At 35.1% G+C, this 17229-nt stretch overlaps 1 protein-coding gene across 5 annotated transcripts in view; it reads right to left on the bottom strand.

Moving 5' to 3' along the window:
- Window positions 1–787: 787 nt before the first annotated feature.
- cmip (c-Maf inducing protein) overlaps window positions 788–17229 on the bottom strand; it is a 184908-nt gene continuing 168466 nt past the window's right edge. For all 5 annotated transcript variants that reach the window (XM_028810156.2, XM_028810155.2, XM_028810158.2 and 2 more), the window contains exons 15-21: window positions 13540–13656; window positions 11843–11983; window positions 10579–10626; window positions 9411–9557; window positions 7591–7696; window positions 6532–6602; window positions 788–3286 (exon numbers count right to left, since the gene is read on the bottom strand). In XM_028810156.2, the coding sequence (XP_028665989.1) occupies window positions 3233–3286; window positions 6532–6602; window positions 7591–7696; window positions 9411–9557; window positions 10579–10626; window positions 11843–11983; window positions 13540–13656 (684 nt within the window). In that variant the 3' untranslated portion in view covers window positions 788–3232. The remainder of the gene's footprint in view (window positions 3287–6531; window positions 6603–7590; window positions 7697–9410; window positions 9558–10578; window positions 10627–11842; window positions 11984–13539; window positions 13657–17229) is intronic.

Here is a 17229-nt window from a genome sequence, read left to right as displayed (position 1 = left end):
AAAGCCTGCTATTGTCCATTCCACCATTGCTGCTTCAAATGCTGAGTGTGATTATTCTCTTGCAGTGATAATTCTTCCGGCATTCTTCTTACTTTATTAACATCACAGAAGAGACAATCATCCACCACAAAACACTTTGATTGTACTGTAGTCATGGAGGCTTTATTTCATACATAGCTGGGACACAACTTCCATTTGCTTGCTTTTTAAGAGACTTTGGGTCCTGACACCTGTGTAAGTAAATCGTTAAAACATAAAGCACATGCATATTTGCCCACAAAAGGACTGTGAACTTCCCATTCACTTCATTGACTGACAATTTATGCAACAGTATGCTGGACTGAAAGCAGACTAGCAAGAAGTGAAGCTGATTTTGTGTGAAACTAGTGCACCTGGAACTTTGGGCGTGGGCAAAGATACAGAAGCTCATCTTGTTCAGGGAATGCTGTGTTACTGTGTTGTGGATCTTTCACAATAGAATATGCATTTTTAAAATATTACAAGTTCATATGTTAGAAATACTGTATATTATTTCAATCATTATTTGGAGAGAGATATAAGTAAAGCATACTGTTGTGTATGGAATTAGTTGATGTGCTCTGATGATATGATTACTGTCCTCTTTTCCAAACAGTAAATATTGAATATTCAGATATTCAAGTGTAATATTAATTTAAAATAATATCTGACCAATTAAACACGGCTTTGCAGCACAACTGAAAATAATTTTGGATCAGAGCACTCAAGTGAGTGAAATGTCTTATTAAATGAAAAAGCAGGAAAGAGATCAGGTAAAACATACTCACATTTTATTTTGCTCAAAATTATTTCACATCTTTTTATTTTAATTCATTTTTACAACAGCTAGAGAACAGTAGTAAACCAATCATAAAAGCAACTGTGCTGAGGAGGAAAACAATGGTGGCATCTTTTATCATTGTCTTGTTGTTTTTTTTTTCTCTTCATCAATTTGATTATTCTTAAAAATATTTATACACTACTGCATCACCATGCAGCTCAAGTCTCGATGCAGAAATCTCTAAACAAATTAAGACTTAGCCATAAAAAAAAGAAACAAACAAAAAATATCAAACTCATTAAATGTACACGAGTGCCTGGTTGTGATTGTGTGAGCGTGGAGGCACAGAGAAGGTACTGAAAAGTGTACCTTGTAACAGAATATGACAAACAGAAGGTAGCAGGCCTTCTACCAGACAAACAAAAATCTTGAACAATGAAAAACAAACAAAAAAATTGAAAAATGATATTCACACATTTTGTACATTACTGTGGCACAGATAATAACATACAAATAATTAAAAAAATTAAATATTAAAAAAATAGTTGCACACTTTGTGGAACAGGAGCATTCAGATGAACAACACATGTGCATTGTACCAGGTCTGAATGATGTGATTTTAGTTTTTGGGTTTAATTCATATTTGTTGTTCTGTTGAGAAAGTTCACATAATGAGATCTGTACACAGCACATCCAAGGTTCCTCACTCAGCTATTAACCAGCTGGGTAGTAAATATTGTTACCTACACAGGTTAAACTATGCAGAGGAATTGTGTGTAGCAATGTAGCATCAGCATACTATGACACCATCTCAGCACACTATATATATATATATATATATATATATATATATATATATATATATAGAATGGGGTCAAGGATAAACCTGTAGGCAATGATGTGCTGGTGTGTGGAAGTTCTTTTACAGCTTATTACAGTAAAAACCTACAAAAAGGTTCATTTAACTTAATTTTTTCTGCACTTACTTTATACCCAGAAATGTTCTTATACTGAGATATCTAAAAAAATAATAGTCTGAAAGAATTTCACTTTCTTTTTCTGTACAGTAGAGCTTTAAATAAACTGGGGATTATTCTTCAGTTTCTATCTGGCTTTTCATTACAACACACTGTACCTGATGTTCTTCTAACATTCAGATGAGGGCAGCTAAATCTTTTACATGAGATCTTACAGCCGGAGGGACGTCAGCAAACTGTACGTTATCCAGCAAATTTCAGTCTATGTTTTCAATTGTCCATTCTTATAAAATACCATGCAATTTACACATGCACAAGAAAAAACAAAACTAAAAAAAACCAAAATGCAATATGCAATACAAAAAAACTGAACAAAAAAAAAAAAAACAGTGCACTTGTATTTTTAAATGGAAACAAAAAGTAAATGAATCTATACAGATGTTTTAATTCAAACAGAAACATAAAAGTATATCAAACAAGAAAAATAAAGAACGGAAAAAAAAAATTTGGTCTTCAAAAATTTACTAAAATATTTTCATTTCTCTTTTCTACACTTGCGCATTTTCAAAATGTATTCTACCAATAATGTAAAAAAAAAAAAAAGAAAAGAAAAAAAAAGAAAGAAACAGCCCACAACACATCTGGCACTGGATTATAACATAATGAACACCCCTCTCAACATAAAACACGTACTAAGTGGGCATATTAAAGTCAAGATTTTTTAAACAACTGAATAGGCAGGTAAGAAACTTGCAAATTACTAATTCCTTTTTTTTTTTTTTTTTTTTTTTTTTACAGTGCTATAAGCAAAAACCAACAAACAAATAAACACAGGGAATTGAAGAATTCAAATATTCATAAATAAAATGCAGGTCCCAGACCTGCTCATTGTGAACAATATTAAATATGTGAGCTATGTATAACTTTTATGTACAAAAGACAAAAAAGTACAATGAATAAAACATTTAACAAGAAATACAAAGATTTGGGGTGTGCTGAATCTGTAAATTTTTGCCAACAATCCTATTGGCTCTTTATTTGTATAATTAAGGTAAAAGAGAAAAGAGACATCTTTAAAATAAAACAGTCCATTCAAATTGACTAAAATTTAAAATAAGATATTGTATATATTTTTCCGTGGTCATATACATGGCATGATTAAACAAAAAAGGCAAATAAAATCCTCAGTTTTGATGTTTATCATTTCCTTTTAAATGATTTGCTTACGGCTACAAAGTCTTTTAAGGTTTTGAAGCTTCATATTTCCATTTTGACTGCAATCCACCAAATGATGTGAGCTGAAAACATGTCAGGGGCAGGTACATTTAATTTCTTTTCCTTTTCTTTTTTAATAGTACCCAGAGTTTCTTTCCTACAAAAACATGAGCTGAAAAGATCTCACTAAAAACAGTTTTTATTAATATATAGGTTCTCTTTCATTGTCTGTATGGAAATTTCACCAAGCTTCTGTATAACGAACATCCACTTCCTTTAGGTTGGGCAGCTTGGCCTAATGAAAAAAAAAAGGAAAACAAATGTTTTTTTTTTTTTCCCAAAAAACTCATACAAAACATAACATGGCATGTCCAAAAGAGTTTTACATTTTTTTCACCAATCTCCTGAACCCACTTATTCAAATATTGACTCAGAGGAGAAGAATGCCTATCTATCACTTCTAGAACAAGATGGGATCCAACACTAGAGGGGGTATGAGTTCATCATGGGACACGCTAATGCATGAAGCTACACAAGGACTGATTAAAGCTGTCAATTCACCTTTCAAATGTGGAAGGAAAACTGGAATACATATAAGCAAGCTTGAATGAACACAAGGAGAACAGGCTGGAAAATGGACTTGGAACTCTAAAGTTGTGAGGCCACCATGCTGCTCTGCTTTAGTACAGTCTTAACTTAATGTAACATTAATATAATTTTACTTTATTGATTGTTTTTCTTTGTCCATCATTGTACTTAACATAGTCTTACTTTAGGCAACACACTGTACAGTGGAACCTCAACCCGAAGAAATTTCCCGCAGAGGATTGTATGTAAATACAATTAATCCATTCAAGACCGTACGAACTGTATGTAAATATAAATATATTTTTTTTAAAAGATTTTTAAGCACAAAAATAGTTAAGTATACCATAGAATGCACAGCGTAATAGTAAACTAAATGTAAAAACATTGAATAACACTGAGAAAAGCTTGAACAGAGAAAAGTAACATTGCAAGAATTCACGCTATAGCCTTCCGAACCGCTCACTGTAAACACTTTTTTTTTTAAAATGAGTTTTAAGCACAAGGAAAAACATGAACATTTGAAAAATACGTAATTTAATAAATAACCAAGAAAAGTAACATTGCAACAATGCACGCTACGAACTGATCGCTGTAAACAGAAGTGAAGTGGAGATTAAAATCCAATAGAAAAAAGTCTTTAAATACAACGAGGTTAAAGCAATGCTCGAATCGGTCTCTTTAAACACAAGCCCAGTGCATTCTTTAACTGCCTTCTCGGCCTTACGCAGCCAGCTAGCTCTCTTGCGCTCCCTGCACAGGGAATGCACAGGGAGAGACTGAACACGTGCGGAAAATCATCGGCGCATACAAACCGGAAGAGAAACTGGCTTGTTCGTCACCCGAGTGTGTGGTCGTGAACAGATGCAAAAGTTTGGCGAACTTTTTGGTCATAACCTGATTTGTACGTGGTCCAAGACGTTCATGACCCGAGGTTCCACTGTACTTGAAAATTACCTTTTTAATTTGGATAGTTCTTGTATTTAGAGGTTTTAAGAAATTTTAAGAGTTTCTTTTTAGAAATTTTATAAGTTTTAGAAATTTTAGAATTTTAATAATTGCATTGTTGGAAAAAGTAATCTTGAGAAATGAATTCTAAATAAAGGCAGGCCTTAGTTTAGTAATATGTGACACGAGAAAGACATTATTGTGTCCAGCTGTTTATTGCAGATGGTAGGCATCCATATTGGTGCTAAGACAATCTGAAATGCAGCTAGAGGACACCACATGAGCCTTTCCATGGGGTGACTGAAGGATTTGGTAGGTCATTCTCTGTCCCACAAAACAACTTCAGGTTAGGGTATAAATGTTCATCCCTGATTTAGCTCATTTAGATTCTAGTTAGGTAGGAGACCCGGATTCGCTTCTCGGGTCCTCCCTGCGTGGAGTTTGCATGTTCTCCCCGTGTCTGCGTGGGTTTCCTCCCACAGTCCAAAGACATGCAGGTTAGGTGCATTGGTGATCCTAAATTGTCCCTAGTGTGTGCTTGGTGTGTGTGTGTGTGCCCTGCGGTGGGATGGCGCCCTGCCCGGGGTTTGTTTCCTGCCTTGCACCCTGTGTTGGCTGGGACTGGCTCCAGCAGACCCCTCGTGACTCTGTAGTTAGGATATAGCGGGTTGGATAATGGATGGACGGATGGATGGATAGGTTCTAATTAGGAGATGACAGACTTTGAGCAAAAGTTCATTGGAAAAGGGGTCGAGAAAGACCAGAGAAATCTGAACAGGTAGAAATGAAGTGTGGCAGAGTTTAAGAGAACAGCCAAGCTTATGAGACTTAGCAATCAGTACATAAACAAATCCCATACTTATCCCTGCTCAGCAGGCCAGGTAAAGTGTTGCAATTTTAACAGCTTTGCATTTCCCCCATGTAATCATCCCTTGCACATATTTTAAGTCTTATATTTGTATACTTTATTATACAGTATATGGTGCCATTTGTCCTTTTGGCAAACAGGGGTGCCTCTATTACAATATACATGCCTGGGTGGTATTACATTTTTGTGATCAATTATTTATTAAATTGGTAAACCAACCAAATTCTACGGAAGTGTATTAGGGCCATGGAGAAGAAAAAAATGCATGTTAAGAATTAAGTTGACATGTCGACTTTATTCTCGACATTTCCACTTCAATCTCGCCATTTGCGTAGAGATTAAAGTCAACATTTCCACTTTATTTTCGACATTTCCACATTAATCTTGCCGTTTATGCCTAGGTTAAAGTTGACATGTTGACTTTATTCTTGACATTTCTGCTTTATTCTCGCACATTTATGTCATATCTAATACGCTCGCAGATAAACAGTGTATACAAAAAAAAGTTACATAATGAAATAACTATTCTTCTCTCTAGTCCCCAAAATCCTAGAAGTACTTTAATGACCAGTAGTGCTGACCACTCAAACTCGGTTCTGAATGATTACCACCCGGTACAGTGACTTGCCAATGTTAATCCCGGATGTTCCATCAGTCCTTCTTGCTGATAGGGTTTGATTAAGAAAAGCGGTTTTGAAAGCTGAGAATAATAGACAGTCTGTGAGTTTCCAAAAGGTTATAAAAACACATTTAGTAGCAAGACAGCCAAGGGAGAATAACCTTTGTTGGAGATGGTTCAGTATGATGATAAAGGATGAGGCAAGACAGGAATATTAATAACAAGAATGGAAGACAGAAAAGATGCAACATTGGACTAATAAGTAGCTATGATGGGACATTCCCAAAATTTATGAATGTATGTGAAGAAAGGTGCCTACTGTCCCAGATTGACACAAACAGCATGAAATGCTCGCAGTAAAACCCATAATAAGTCATTTACACGGGGCAGAATATTACTTATGTACAAACCAGATGATGTTACTTTTGAAGAATTTTTATAAATTCAACAAACATTTATTGCACACTAATAATGTCTGTCTTCTGCACATTTTAATTAAAAAGTTATGAAAGTATTATACCTTGAGATCTTCATAGGTGTCTGCAGACAGTTTAGTGCTGTTCATGTTGAGACTACACAGACTTTTCATTGCTAGAAAACAATGTTGAAGAATGTATTTAGCATATCATGCAAACTACAAGGTAATGAAAACAGCCACCAATTACAAATGTTGAACAACAAATAAGGATGTGTTTGATTTAGACAGTAAAACCTAGTATATTACATTCTAAGCCTAGGGTATGGTATATGCTTGTATAAAAAAGAAAAGATTTTAACCAGTCTCCCTTTGCCTGGATCCATGAACCAGGTCACAAAAAATGAGTGGTAAACCTAAAAGAACATCAGTGACAACCTATTTAGTCTCTCCCCTAGACCCTACCTCCACTCTAGATAAAAAAGCACAAGGACACTTCCATTTCCTGTGATTATTGAGGAGAACAAGCTTTCTACTTGTATCCCTTATCACTTTCTACAAGGGTACCACAGAGAGTATTCTGACTGTCTGGCAGGAGAATTGCAGCATCCGACACTGTGAGACCTTGTAGCAGATAGAAAAAATGACTAAGAGCATCATCGAGGTCTTTCTCTCTCTACAATTCAAGTCATTTACCCCAGATGTTGCACTCACAATTCCTTCTGTCTATACCACAGAGGCTTGTCATTGACTTTGCAAATCATATGGAAAGAAATCCTAATAATTCAACTCAGAAATGATCACAAGGTCATGACTAAGGTCATGTCAACATATACAGTTTTTTGTGGGATACTGTTTTGTGAGTCAAATGTATACTTATGCTTCTACTTTTGCTTTCTAGCCAACATACACAACTACAACTGGACATTTATTGATTAATATTTATCCATAGACTGTCTGGTGTATTTACTGTATTGCATCGCATCTAATTGCACTTTGTACAGTTTTGTGTAATCTTATATTAGCACCAAAGTCCATTTCACTACTGTATATATTTATGAAGGATATGGTAACAATAAATTTTACTTGATTTATGCATTTAGTAAAATGATTAAGAGTACACTTCTAAAACAGACAATTATATTAGTAAATACACTTCCTTACAGCTTAGTGCAAGCAGTCCAGCATCGGTGACCGGGGTCTCACACAAGTTGAGCACTTGAAGTGAAGTGAGGTGCTCAGAAAGCAGCCGTAATCCTGCATCTCCAAACTAAACAAGGAACATGCAAACCATTAGTAGTGGTAATGTAATACAGTAACAATACAGGACACTTTCAGGATTAATACTGAAATACGAAATGTTATAAGTCTAAAAAGGCTGGAAATAACAATAACATGGCCAGCTGTTGTATAAAATGAAGATCAATGAAACAATAGACAAAATATGACATACAACTGATTAGAAGGACCATTTAGAACATAGTATGACTTGCACCTTGGTGCAAGCATTTGGTGAATACATGTGACTACTAATAGGCTTTTGCAGCAGCTTTTTATTACCATATATGCTCATGTATAAGTCAGGTCTTGAAACTCGAAAAATCAATCATAAAATAAGACCCCAACTTATACGCCTGTTAAAAAATGCAACACTTATTTTTTCTTGCCTCCTCCAATCTTGCATTGAGTTATTCAGCCGCATCGAATTTTGTTGCAGCAGTGCAGTTACTAATTTCTTTCGCTACTTCATGACGTTTAATTTAAAACCAGCTTCATATTTTCCTCTGATTGAACACTCCATCGTAGGTGAGGAATGCTCTTACAATAAAGGTGTATGAGGATGTGAGATACAAAAAACACAGATCAGTGCAAACATTGCTTCGGAATAGTTTGGTCACGTAGGCACGAGAGAGAGAGAGAGTGGTTAGGAGCACGTGCTGATACAGCGCATTGCCACAACCACATATAAAAAAAGGCAGTGTTGTTCCGTGGTTACTCTCTCAGGTGGGTGTTAGCATACCATAATCCCTCGTACCAATAGCGTGAGTTTTCCACATTCGACTTATACGACTGACATTATAAAATAACAGAAATGATACTGTAAAATCAAGTCCCGACTTATCCGCGAGTATATACGGTATACACTATCTCATAATTTTGGTTACACTAATATAATATAAAACAACATTCTCCCACCCACTTATTTCAATTAAGGATCATGTGGGGCCATTGCTTATCCCAGTAGCACTGGTTGCAAAATGGAAAATAGCCTTAGACAGTGAACCAAGTCCATGGCACAGGCCACTCTAGGCATACACCCACATTCATAATGAGCCTGACCTGACAGACGTATCTTTTGACAGGTTGTGAGAGGACATGTAGTTTACCAAAAGGAAAACTAATATAGACACAGGGAGGACATACAAACTCGTCACTAACAAGAAATGGGCATGTGATTCGAACCAAGGATGCTAGATCTGGAACACAAACCACTGGGCGTACTATATATATAGGTTTATTAATGTATTAATTTCATTAATGTACGCTACACACAGAGTCAAACAGGATCCAAGCAAATGCTGCCAGCATTATTTGCAGGGCAGAATCCAATCTGGAAGGGAGGCCAGTTCATTGCAGTGCTCCCTCACTTGTACATCTCCTCACTCAAGGCCAGTCAATTTAGAGTTGACAATGAACTAACTCATATGCTTTTGGGATGTGGGAAAAAACGTACAAATGCCACACTATGAGGGAGTCGAGACTGAATTGCTGTCTCATGGAACTATAAGGCAGAAGTTCTTCAGACTACTTCACCTTCCATGAAATCACAATCCCAAATTCTCTAAAAAAAAAAAAAAATGGTTTAACTTACTAAAATTTACATAATCAATTCTTAAATGGTATAGTTGTAGTAATATCCAAGACACATAGACAAAACTAGAAAAACTCAAAAGTGTTAGAAGTGCTGAAGTAAACATCCTGACCTGAGTGGACCACAAATTCAGTTGTTTGAGGGAAGGCAGCTTGATTAGTTGCTCTGCACAGGCACTGGTGACGTTTGTGAAGGCCAAGCTTAAATTCTCTAGATTGCCAAATGAACCTGAGCTTAGCAGACGTGTTAGGTCTGCATCCTGGAAAGCAGAACAACTCAATTAGAGAATGGATTACATTTCTACAGCATTACATTCAACACTTGCATTTACAGGATTTTTATTTTTTTCTGCTCCCACATTAATGTTTACCCTTGTATGCACCACTCTTGTGTTTTATTTAGGTGATAAAATGTCTCACAATTACTGTGGTAAAAATGCAGAAAGTTGTTTTTAGTCGGATTTGACTGAGTAGAACATTAGGTCCAAAGACAGAAACCATTTAAAAACCCCACAATCACCTGGGGTCCGAGAGGTTGTGATGAGACTGGAATAGCAACTGATGGAATTATAAAGAAATAATGAAGTATAACTGACTAAAAAATTCTGGTTGGTCTTTATTCTTAAACCTGCCTTATGATGACCTCACCATGTCTTTTACTCTATGTGTCTGTACTGTTTGACTAAATTATATTTGTGATCCAATTCACACCATTCCTTTGTGAGTAATGGCAATGAACAAATAATAATTTAATGATAAGGATAAACATTAAATCCTAGCCTCTGTTTACACTTTGAGGAGTGTACAGTCAATGGTATAAATTAAGTGTGTGTAGAACTCATAACGGTACATTTATTTTCATCCTCAATCCATCCATTTATTTAAAGAAGCTATTTTTACTAGTTTAGGTTAAAAAAAGGATGGTGTACAATTTCATTGTGGAGTATACTTGCTCTCATCGAGTCAGTGATGAGGTTACTGATTAACCTAATATGAACTTGTTTAGGATGCGGCAAGAAACACAAGTGTCTGGAAAAAAGCAACACAGACCAAATAAGACAAGCCGAGTATTGTTTGTGGAAAAAATACTTTTTACCATTCCTAGGATTGTGAACTTGGTGTAGAGGTGGTATCCATTAATAAGCATACTTGACAAACAACCATCATAAGCCAAAGGAACACTTCAAACATTTGCTTACTGTATCTAGCACATGATTCTAGCATTACTGGACAGCTTTACTCACTGATATATGATGATATGGAAACAAGAAGAAAACTTACTGTTGATTTGGATGGCAGTGTGAGCCTTGTAGGGCCACCTTTCCTTTGCTAGAAAATAGAAATATTACAGGAATTAAAATAATAAATGTATTTATTTATATAGACAAAATGAATGGGGTAAACAAGTTACTGCAAACTAAAATGTCTGAATGTAACAATGAAGTAATTCTTACTGCACTGAACAAAAACATTAATTTAAGGATCTGTATTCTTTTCATGTTGTTAATTTTTACCTAAACTACAAACTACAAATCTGTTGACAGATAGATCCCTGTGCTTTAATTCTATAATTCCATTAGAGCGCAGAGGAGAGCTAAAGACGCGTCAAGCAACAATGGATGCAAGACAAAAACAAATTGTGATCGTAATGACACACTTTACAGTCACCTAACAATATCCATGTTTGGAATGTCAAAGAAAATTGTAGTACCTGGAAAATGCCCATGCAGACGCAAGCAGAATGTATAAAATCCACACAATAGATAATCATGAAAGAATTAAACTTGGGTCCCTGAATTGTAACCCTGCAATACCAACCAATGTTCTCAAACAAATTGCCCTTATGTTATAATCTATTAGTAATCTAAATTATAAAAATGTAAGACAATTGTATGAATTATTGGCAATTCTAAAATTGTATTTCCAGGTTATGGTATTCAAATATATGAAGAATATATAGTAATAAAAAATTCTTTTGCTCAGTATGGGAAGTGTGATTTGTTTAAATATTTTCTTAAGGTTTTGGAACTGTAATTGTAACATACGCAGATGTAATGGACACTGATTTATGCACATGCAAGAAATTATTCAGTGAAATAAGAGCAATGGTCAGTCTGATGAACAATACCTGTCCGTGCAATATTACTTGACCCTTATACATATTATTAAATTATTATTTTTATTATTATAATACTGGCTTGAAATGAGTTGGGGTCAAAAAGACCTTGAAGATGAGAAAAGAAAAAGAAAAATGGTATGTCTGTAGCATGTCAGCAATAGCACTCCAGAGCAAATGACTTCCATTTATTTAGTACCGAAAATAATCATTTATTATTGCCTATACTAGTGTGACAATTACCTCTTTTGATTCTGTAATAACTTAGCAGTAGACATATTTTAGTGCTGAACTTTAACAATTTATAGGCACCAAACATCTAATAGTAAGAATATTTGACCCTTATTAAAGGATTTATCTTCAAAGAAATTTCAACAGTAAGCAAGAAGCTGTCAAATGGAACTGACAATTTATTTCGTAGATACATACCAGCTCTTTGAGCTCTCTTTGGCGGTCACATAGCTGCTCATACATCTTCTTACCGACATCTGTACTCTCCAGTGTTGAGATGATCTGCAGCTGTGTGTCATTGTTCTCAATGATATTGTATTCAAGCATCAAACACAGGATCTGAAACACCATTAATCCCATATACATCAGGTTTAATATAATGTAACTTGGTGCACACTGTCATTTAGTATGAGTTTTTGCAATGAAAACAAGCAGTTTTCTCACAAATCAACGGCATCAGAAACATTCTGAAAGGAGATTGTAAACATTACCATTGCAATTGTCTCTCTCTCATTGACTTATGACAAAAAAAAGATAAGAATTTTGGACACAAAACGCATATCTAGAAAATTACTGTCATTTTGCACGTTACATATTTAAATAAAGGAGCTGGAACAAGGAGAACATTATCTGTGATATAGTTATATGAAGAATTAGAAAAATGCCACATAATTCTATTCTGAATAAGTAGAATTAGTCATGTGACTAAGATATTGCTCAAAAGCAGCACAGATTTTAGCATCATCTGCATCAATTTCACTAATGCAAATTTAAAAAAGTGTCAGTGGTTTATTAGTGTCTTTCTGAACCATGTCTCAAAAACTATGGCCTCAATGTATGCCATTTTGTTAGTGGCAAGAGAGCCCTTTACATTACAATCATGGTTTCAGTCTTCTATTTACATTAAAATTAATTAGACTTGTGTATCATAAGATGACATTTGTATAATAACTGTTTCAAGAATATAATAGCAAGACTATGTTATTTAAAATTTGACTTGAGTAAAGAATAGATAAACTTTAGCAAGGTGTGTGGACTAGTACAAATAATTAAAATGTGTATGTTGTTTTTAAGATAAACAAATATGTATTAAATGAGCCTTTCCTCATGAGAAGTATGATAGAAGTTTAAAAATCTGTACATGCTACTTTTAGTAACACATATGAATAATACAAATAATTATTTTATCATCAATGTACAATGTTCATAAAATAATTAAATGAATGATTTAAGGCATCACACTAAAAGGTTATGCATGAAAGTCTACTTTGTGCTGTGACTGTTGTAGGCCATTTCTCTAGTCACGTGAACTCTAAACTTTAACCCTTGCACTTCTCAGCTTAGCGAAGAATGAATTAATGATGTGGATAAATATGGATAAAGGGACACTTAAAAAAAAATGGCTTGCCCAGACTTGTTGCCATTTTAATTTAGTGCATTAGGGCTTATCTGCAATAGATGTCATCAGAAAGGATTACAAAACGTGCTCTGTCACAATACACACTATAATAATTTGATCTGGTGTTATCAAAAGCCTACCCTTTATTTATCACTTAATTATATGATCTTCTGTAATTGCATACTTTAATACTGTACTGTATACTGACTTTTTATAGTTCCTTTTATAACTTGCACTCAATTTGGCTAACTACTATTCTTATTTACCCTGCTCAGTAGCTTTATACTGTAACTATGGTTGATTTTGTATAACTCATTTCAATACTTGCAGTTTTCAAAACTTCTGAATGACTGCATTTGTTAAAGAACAGTTTAGCTTACACATTTCATAACATACTGTTAATTTTATTAGTCCTATAATGCCCTCTGTAATGGTGCACACAATTATTGGCACTATGCAAAAAATAATTGAATGATCAGTTGCATGTTAGCCCTACCTCAACCATTGTTTGGTTTCCCCTCAGTGCAAGCAGCATACATGGGCCCAACTTGTTTTCAGCCAATGACAGCAAGAATTTCTTTGTTTTGTAGCAAGAACCCATCAAAATATGAACCTAAAATCAAAAGAGAGTTATATGAATCTTGATAAAGGAGGACATATTACTAATGGCACTCTCATGATGCCTCCTTAGTATAGCAGGTAATACAGTGGAAATAAAAAGTCTACACACACCTGTCAAAATCGCATATTTTGTGTAATAAAAAAATGAAGCCAAGATAAATCCTGTCAGACCTTATTTCACCTTTATTGCAAAATTGCAATCTATACAAAGAAGGTGAAAACAAATCAGAAACTACTTAGTGACAAAAGAAAAGAAAAATCATACAAAAACCTGGTAGCATTAGCGTGCATACCCTTTAATAATCAAGGATGTGGCTGCGTTCAGAATCAAACAATCACAAGAAGACTCATCTCAAATAATAGTTAGTATACACCTGACATCAATTAAAGTGGCTCAGATAAAGTTTGGCTGTTTCTGTAGGATTATTCTGATATCCTCTTGGTTGCAACATACTCTAAAAGCCATGGTCCGCAAACAACTTTTAAAACATGAATGGTCTCTCATCATTGAAAGGTACCAATCAGTACAGAGGTGCAAAGAAAAGTGCCCAAAGTATTAAACATCCAATGGAGCACGGTGAAGACAGTCATCAACAAGTGGAGAAAATATGGCTCAACTGCGACTCTTCCAAAATCAGGATGTCCCTCTAAGACTGATGAGAAGACAAGGAGAAAACTGGTCAGAGAGGCCACCAAGAGGCCTACAGCACCATTAAAGGAGCTGCAGGATTTCCTGGGAAGTACTGGTTGTTCTCTACATATGACAGCAATCAGTTGTACTCTTCATGTGTGTGGGTTGTGGGGTAAGGGAAGCAAAACAAAAGCCTTTTCTCACAGAAAAACATCCAAACCCAGCTAAACTTTGCAAAAACGGTATGCCCAATCTCCCATGACCATGTAGCAAAATGTATTATTGGCCCGATGAGAGCAAGGCTGAACTATCTGGCCATAATTCCAAAAAGTGTGTATCACATCATCAAAAGAACACAATACCCACAGTGAAGCATGGTGGAGACAGCATCATGCTTTTGGGCTGCTTTTCTTCAGCTGGAATTGGGGCTTTAGTAAAGGTGGATGGAATCATGAATACTACATATAATTTGAAAATTATGTGGTAACCACAATGGATGGAAGCTGACGCAATACAACAGATGATGGCTTATGGGTAGTTTGAACACACACATGCTGTTAGTAGTTGAATCAAATGAACATGGATGTGCACTGCGGGATTGTACCACTGTTGAACAACTCACTGCCGGGAGATTTCTTTGGATAGAGGTAGTAAAACCTGCTGAAATTCACCGAAGGATAACTGGTTCAGAACAGAAGGGAAAACAGTATGACTCAAAGACAAGTTTATTAATCAGTAGAAAGGCTTAAAAAGTGGGAAGGACAAAAGTAACCAATGAAGACTGACCACCAACACACAATCCCACATTGAACTGACGAATGCCTTTATCAGAGAAAACCAACGGATTACTTTGTCCACTGTTTTTGCACACTTGGATATCAGCTATGGATCTGCATGTGCCATAGTGCATGATGACTTGGTATATTAAATTCTGTGCAAGATGGGGACCCACACAGCTTATTGATCTACCCAAGCCAACACTCTTCAGTGAATTTCAACAGGTATCATTCCCATTGCCCAAAGAAACCTCATAATTCTGTGTTGTTCCACAATGGTACATTCCCACAGTGAAGCATCCATGTCTATTTGACCTTGGCTTCAACTAGACCAATGTCTTAGCACTGCACGGTGTGTGTTAGAACTACCCATAAGCCATCATGAACATGTTTGTATTATGTCGATTTCTATCTGATGCATTTAGCACATAATTTTTAAATTGCCTTTACTTTTTTGATTTATGCTTGATTTACAGCTGCTGGTCTGCAGAGCTTTAACAATGTCATGTGCCCCTACTAGAAAACGTACATTTCATCTAACTTTTAAAGCCAAATGTTCCAGAAGAGAACCGAGGATATAGATGGTCTGATATACCAAGACGATCTCCGATTCTTCATAAGAAAATACAAAGAAAGTCCAGATGCTAAGCATAAATTGCCTGTCTGTGATATATTACAAATAAAATGTGGATGAGCCATTGTGCAGATGATGTTTATGGTACTTTGAGGCACGTGTTTTATGATTAAGATTCTGATTCTGCCATGTGAAAATTATTTATTCACACTCTAAGCTATCCTGCAGCCTACCATAGACCCTTCTTAAACATTATATAAACATTAATTATGAACCACATGCAATATTAAATTTTACATTTGTCCAGATACAGTTTAACAACTAACAAAGTTTGGATTTACTCAACTCCACAATTGTATTTTGATTGATAATATATATCATTATTATATAAAGGGGGTTATAGGAGGCTGCATGGATTGTTTCCAGTATAAAGAAAAGCTTCATTTGTTGGGGATGTTATGATTCTTTTAACATTTCATGGAAAAATGTCTGCATTAAAGAATCCATATATTCATATACTTTAGGCAAGAGTCCAATCTTAGGCCAACACACATATGCTTTAAATGCAATGTGTAGCCAAATATTTCAGAAAAAAACAACCAATATGAACTTTTTGTCACTGTGCCCAGTTTAGGTGGCTTACACATATTTTTTCCTCATACATTATTGGCAGTCTATGTAAAAAGAATATGGATATCAGAAATGTAATACTTTAAACAATAAGAATATTCTTTTTCTTACAAATTCAGATCTCATGTTTTTGCCTACAGCAGACACACGTCTTGAGTTTAAATCCACTATAATTTAACAAATCAACACAACAAGCACTTTTTATGAAAATGGCAAGAATAGTAGTAGCATAAACTGAAAAACACAAAAGTTACGACTTTTTGCATTTGCCTCTCCGGTACCCCTTTTTCTGAAGTACTTTCATTTACCATTTATAGCCATGCTCAGCTGTTGGATCTCTGATGGATGGTGTGAAACAGTATGGAGCAGAAAAGACCAATTAAACAATCATGGTATAGGATCACTGATTAAATCAGGTATGGTGTTCGAGCTCAGGATTTAAAATAAGTGACTAGAAAAAGACAATTTGGTAAATTAAAATTTTGCAGGAATAAAAAGCTATTTCATTGTATTTTAAGGGCAGTTAAATTATAATTTTTACTTATACTGGATAATGACAATGGATACTATTATTTTAATGTTACTTTTTAAAAATTAAAACCATGTTTGTAGCAAGAAGCATAAAAAAAACAGAAATTAACAATGAAAATTGACTATACAGCCACAGATGGCTCACTAGCCCATCACTTGATGCTTTATTGCATATCACAAACAAATTCAGTGAAAAATCTTTTTATAATCATCACAAAACGTGCTGAAAAATTATAATATCATATCATTTTCAAACCCACTTAATCCAATTCAGAATCTTTGGGAGGCTAGAGCTTACCCTGGCAGCACTGGTAGCAAGGCATGAAACAGTGTGCCGGAAAGATAAAGTGGGGAAAAAAAGACACTAAATATGACAGATATTTACCTTCATTTTTCTAATCATGCAAAGTGGTAGCATACAGG

This window comes from Erpetoichthys calabaricus, chromosome 9, assembly GCF_900747795.2.
Source record: "Erpetoichthys calabaricus chromosome 9, fErpCal1.3, whole genome shotgun sequence".
Classification (NCBI taxonomy): Eukaryota; Metazoa; Chordata; class Cladistia; order Polypteriformes; family Polypteridae; genus Erpetoichthys; species Erpetoichthys calabaricus.
This window is presented reverse-complemented; position numbering and strand designations above follow the sequence as displayed.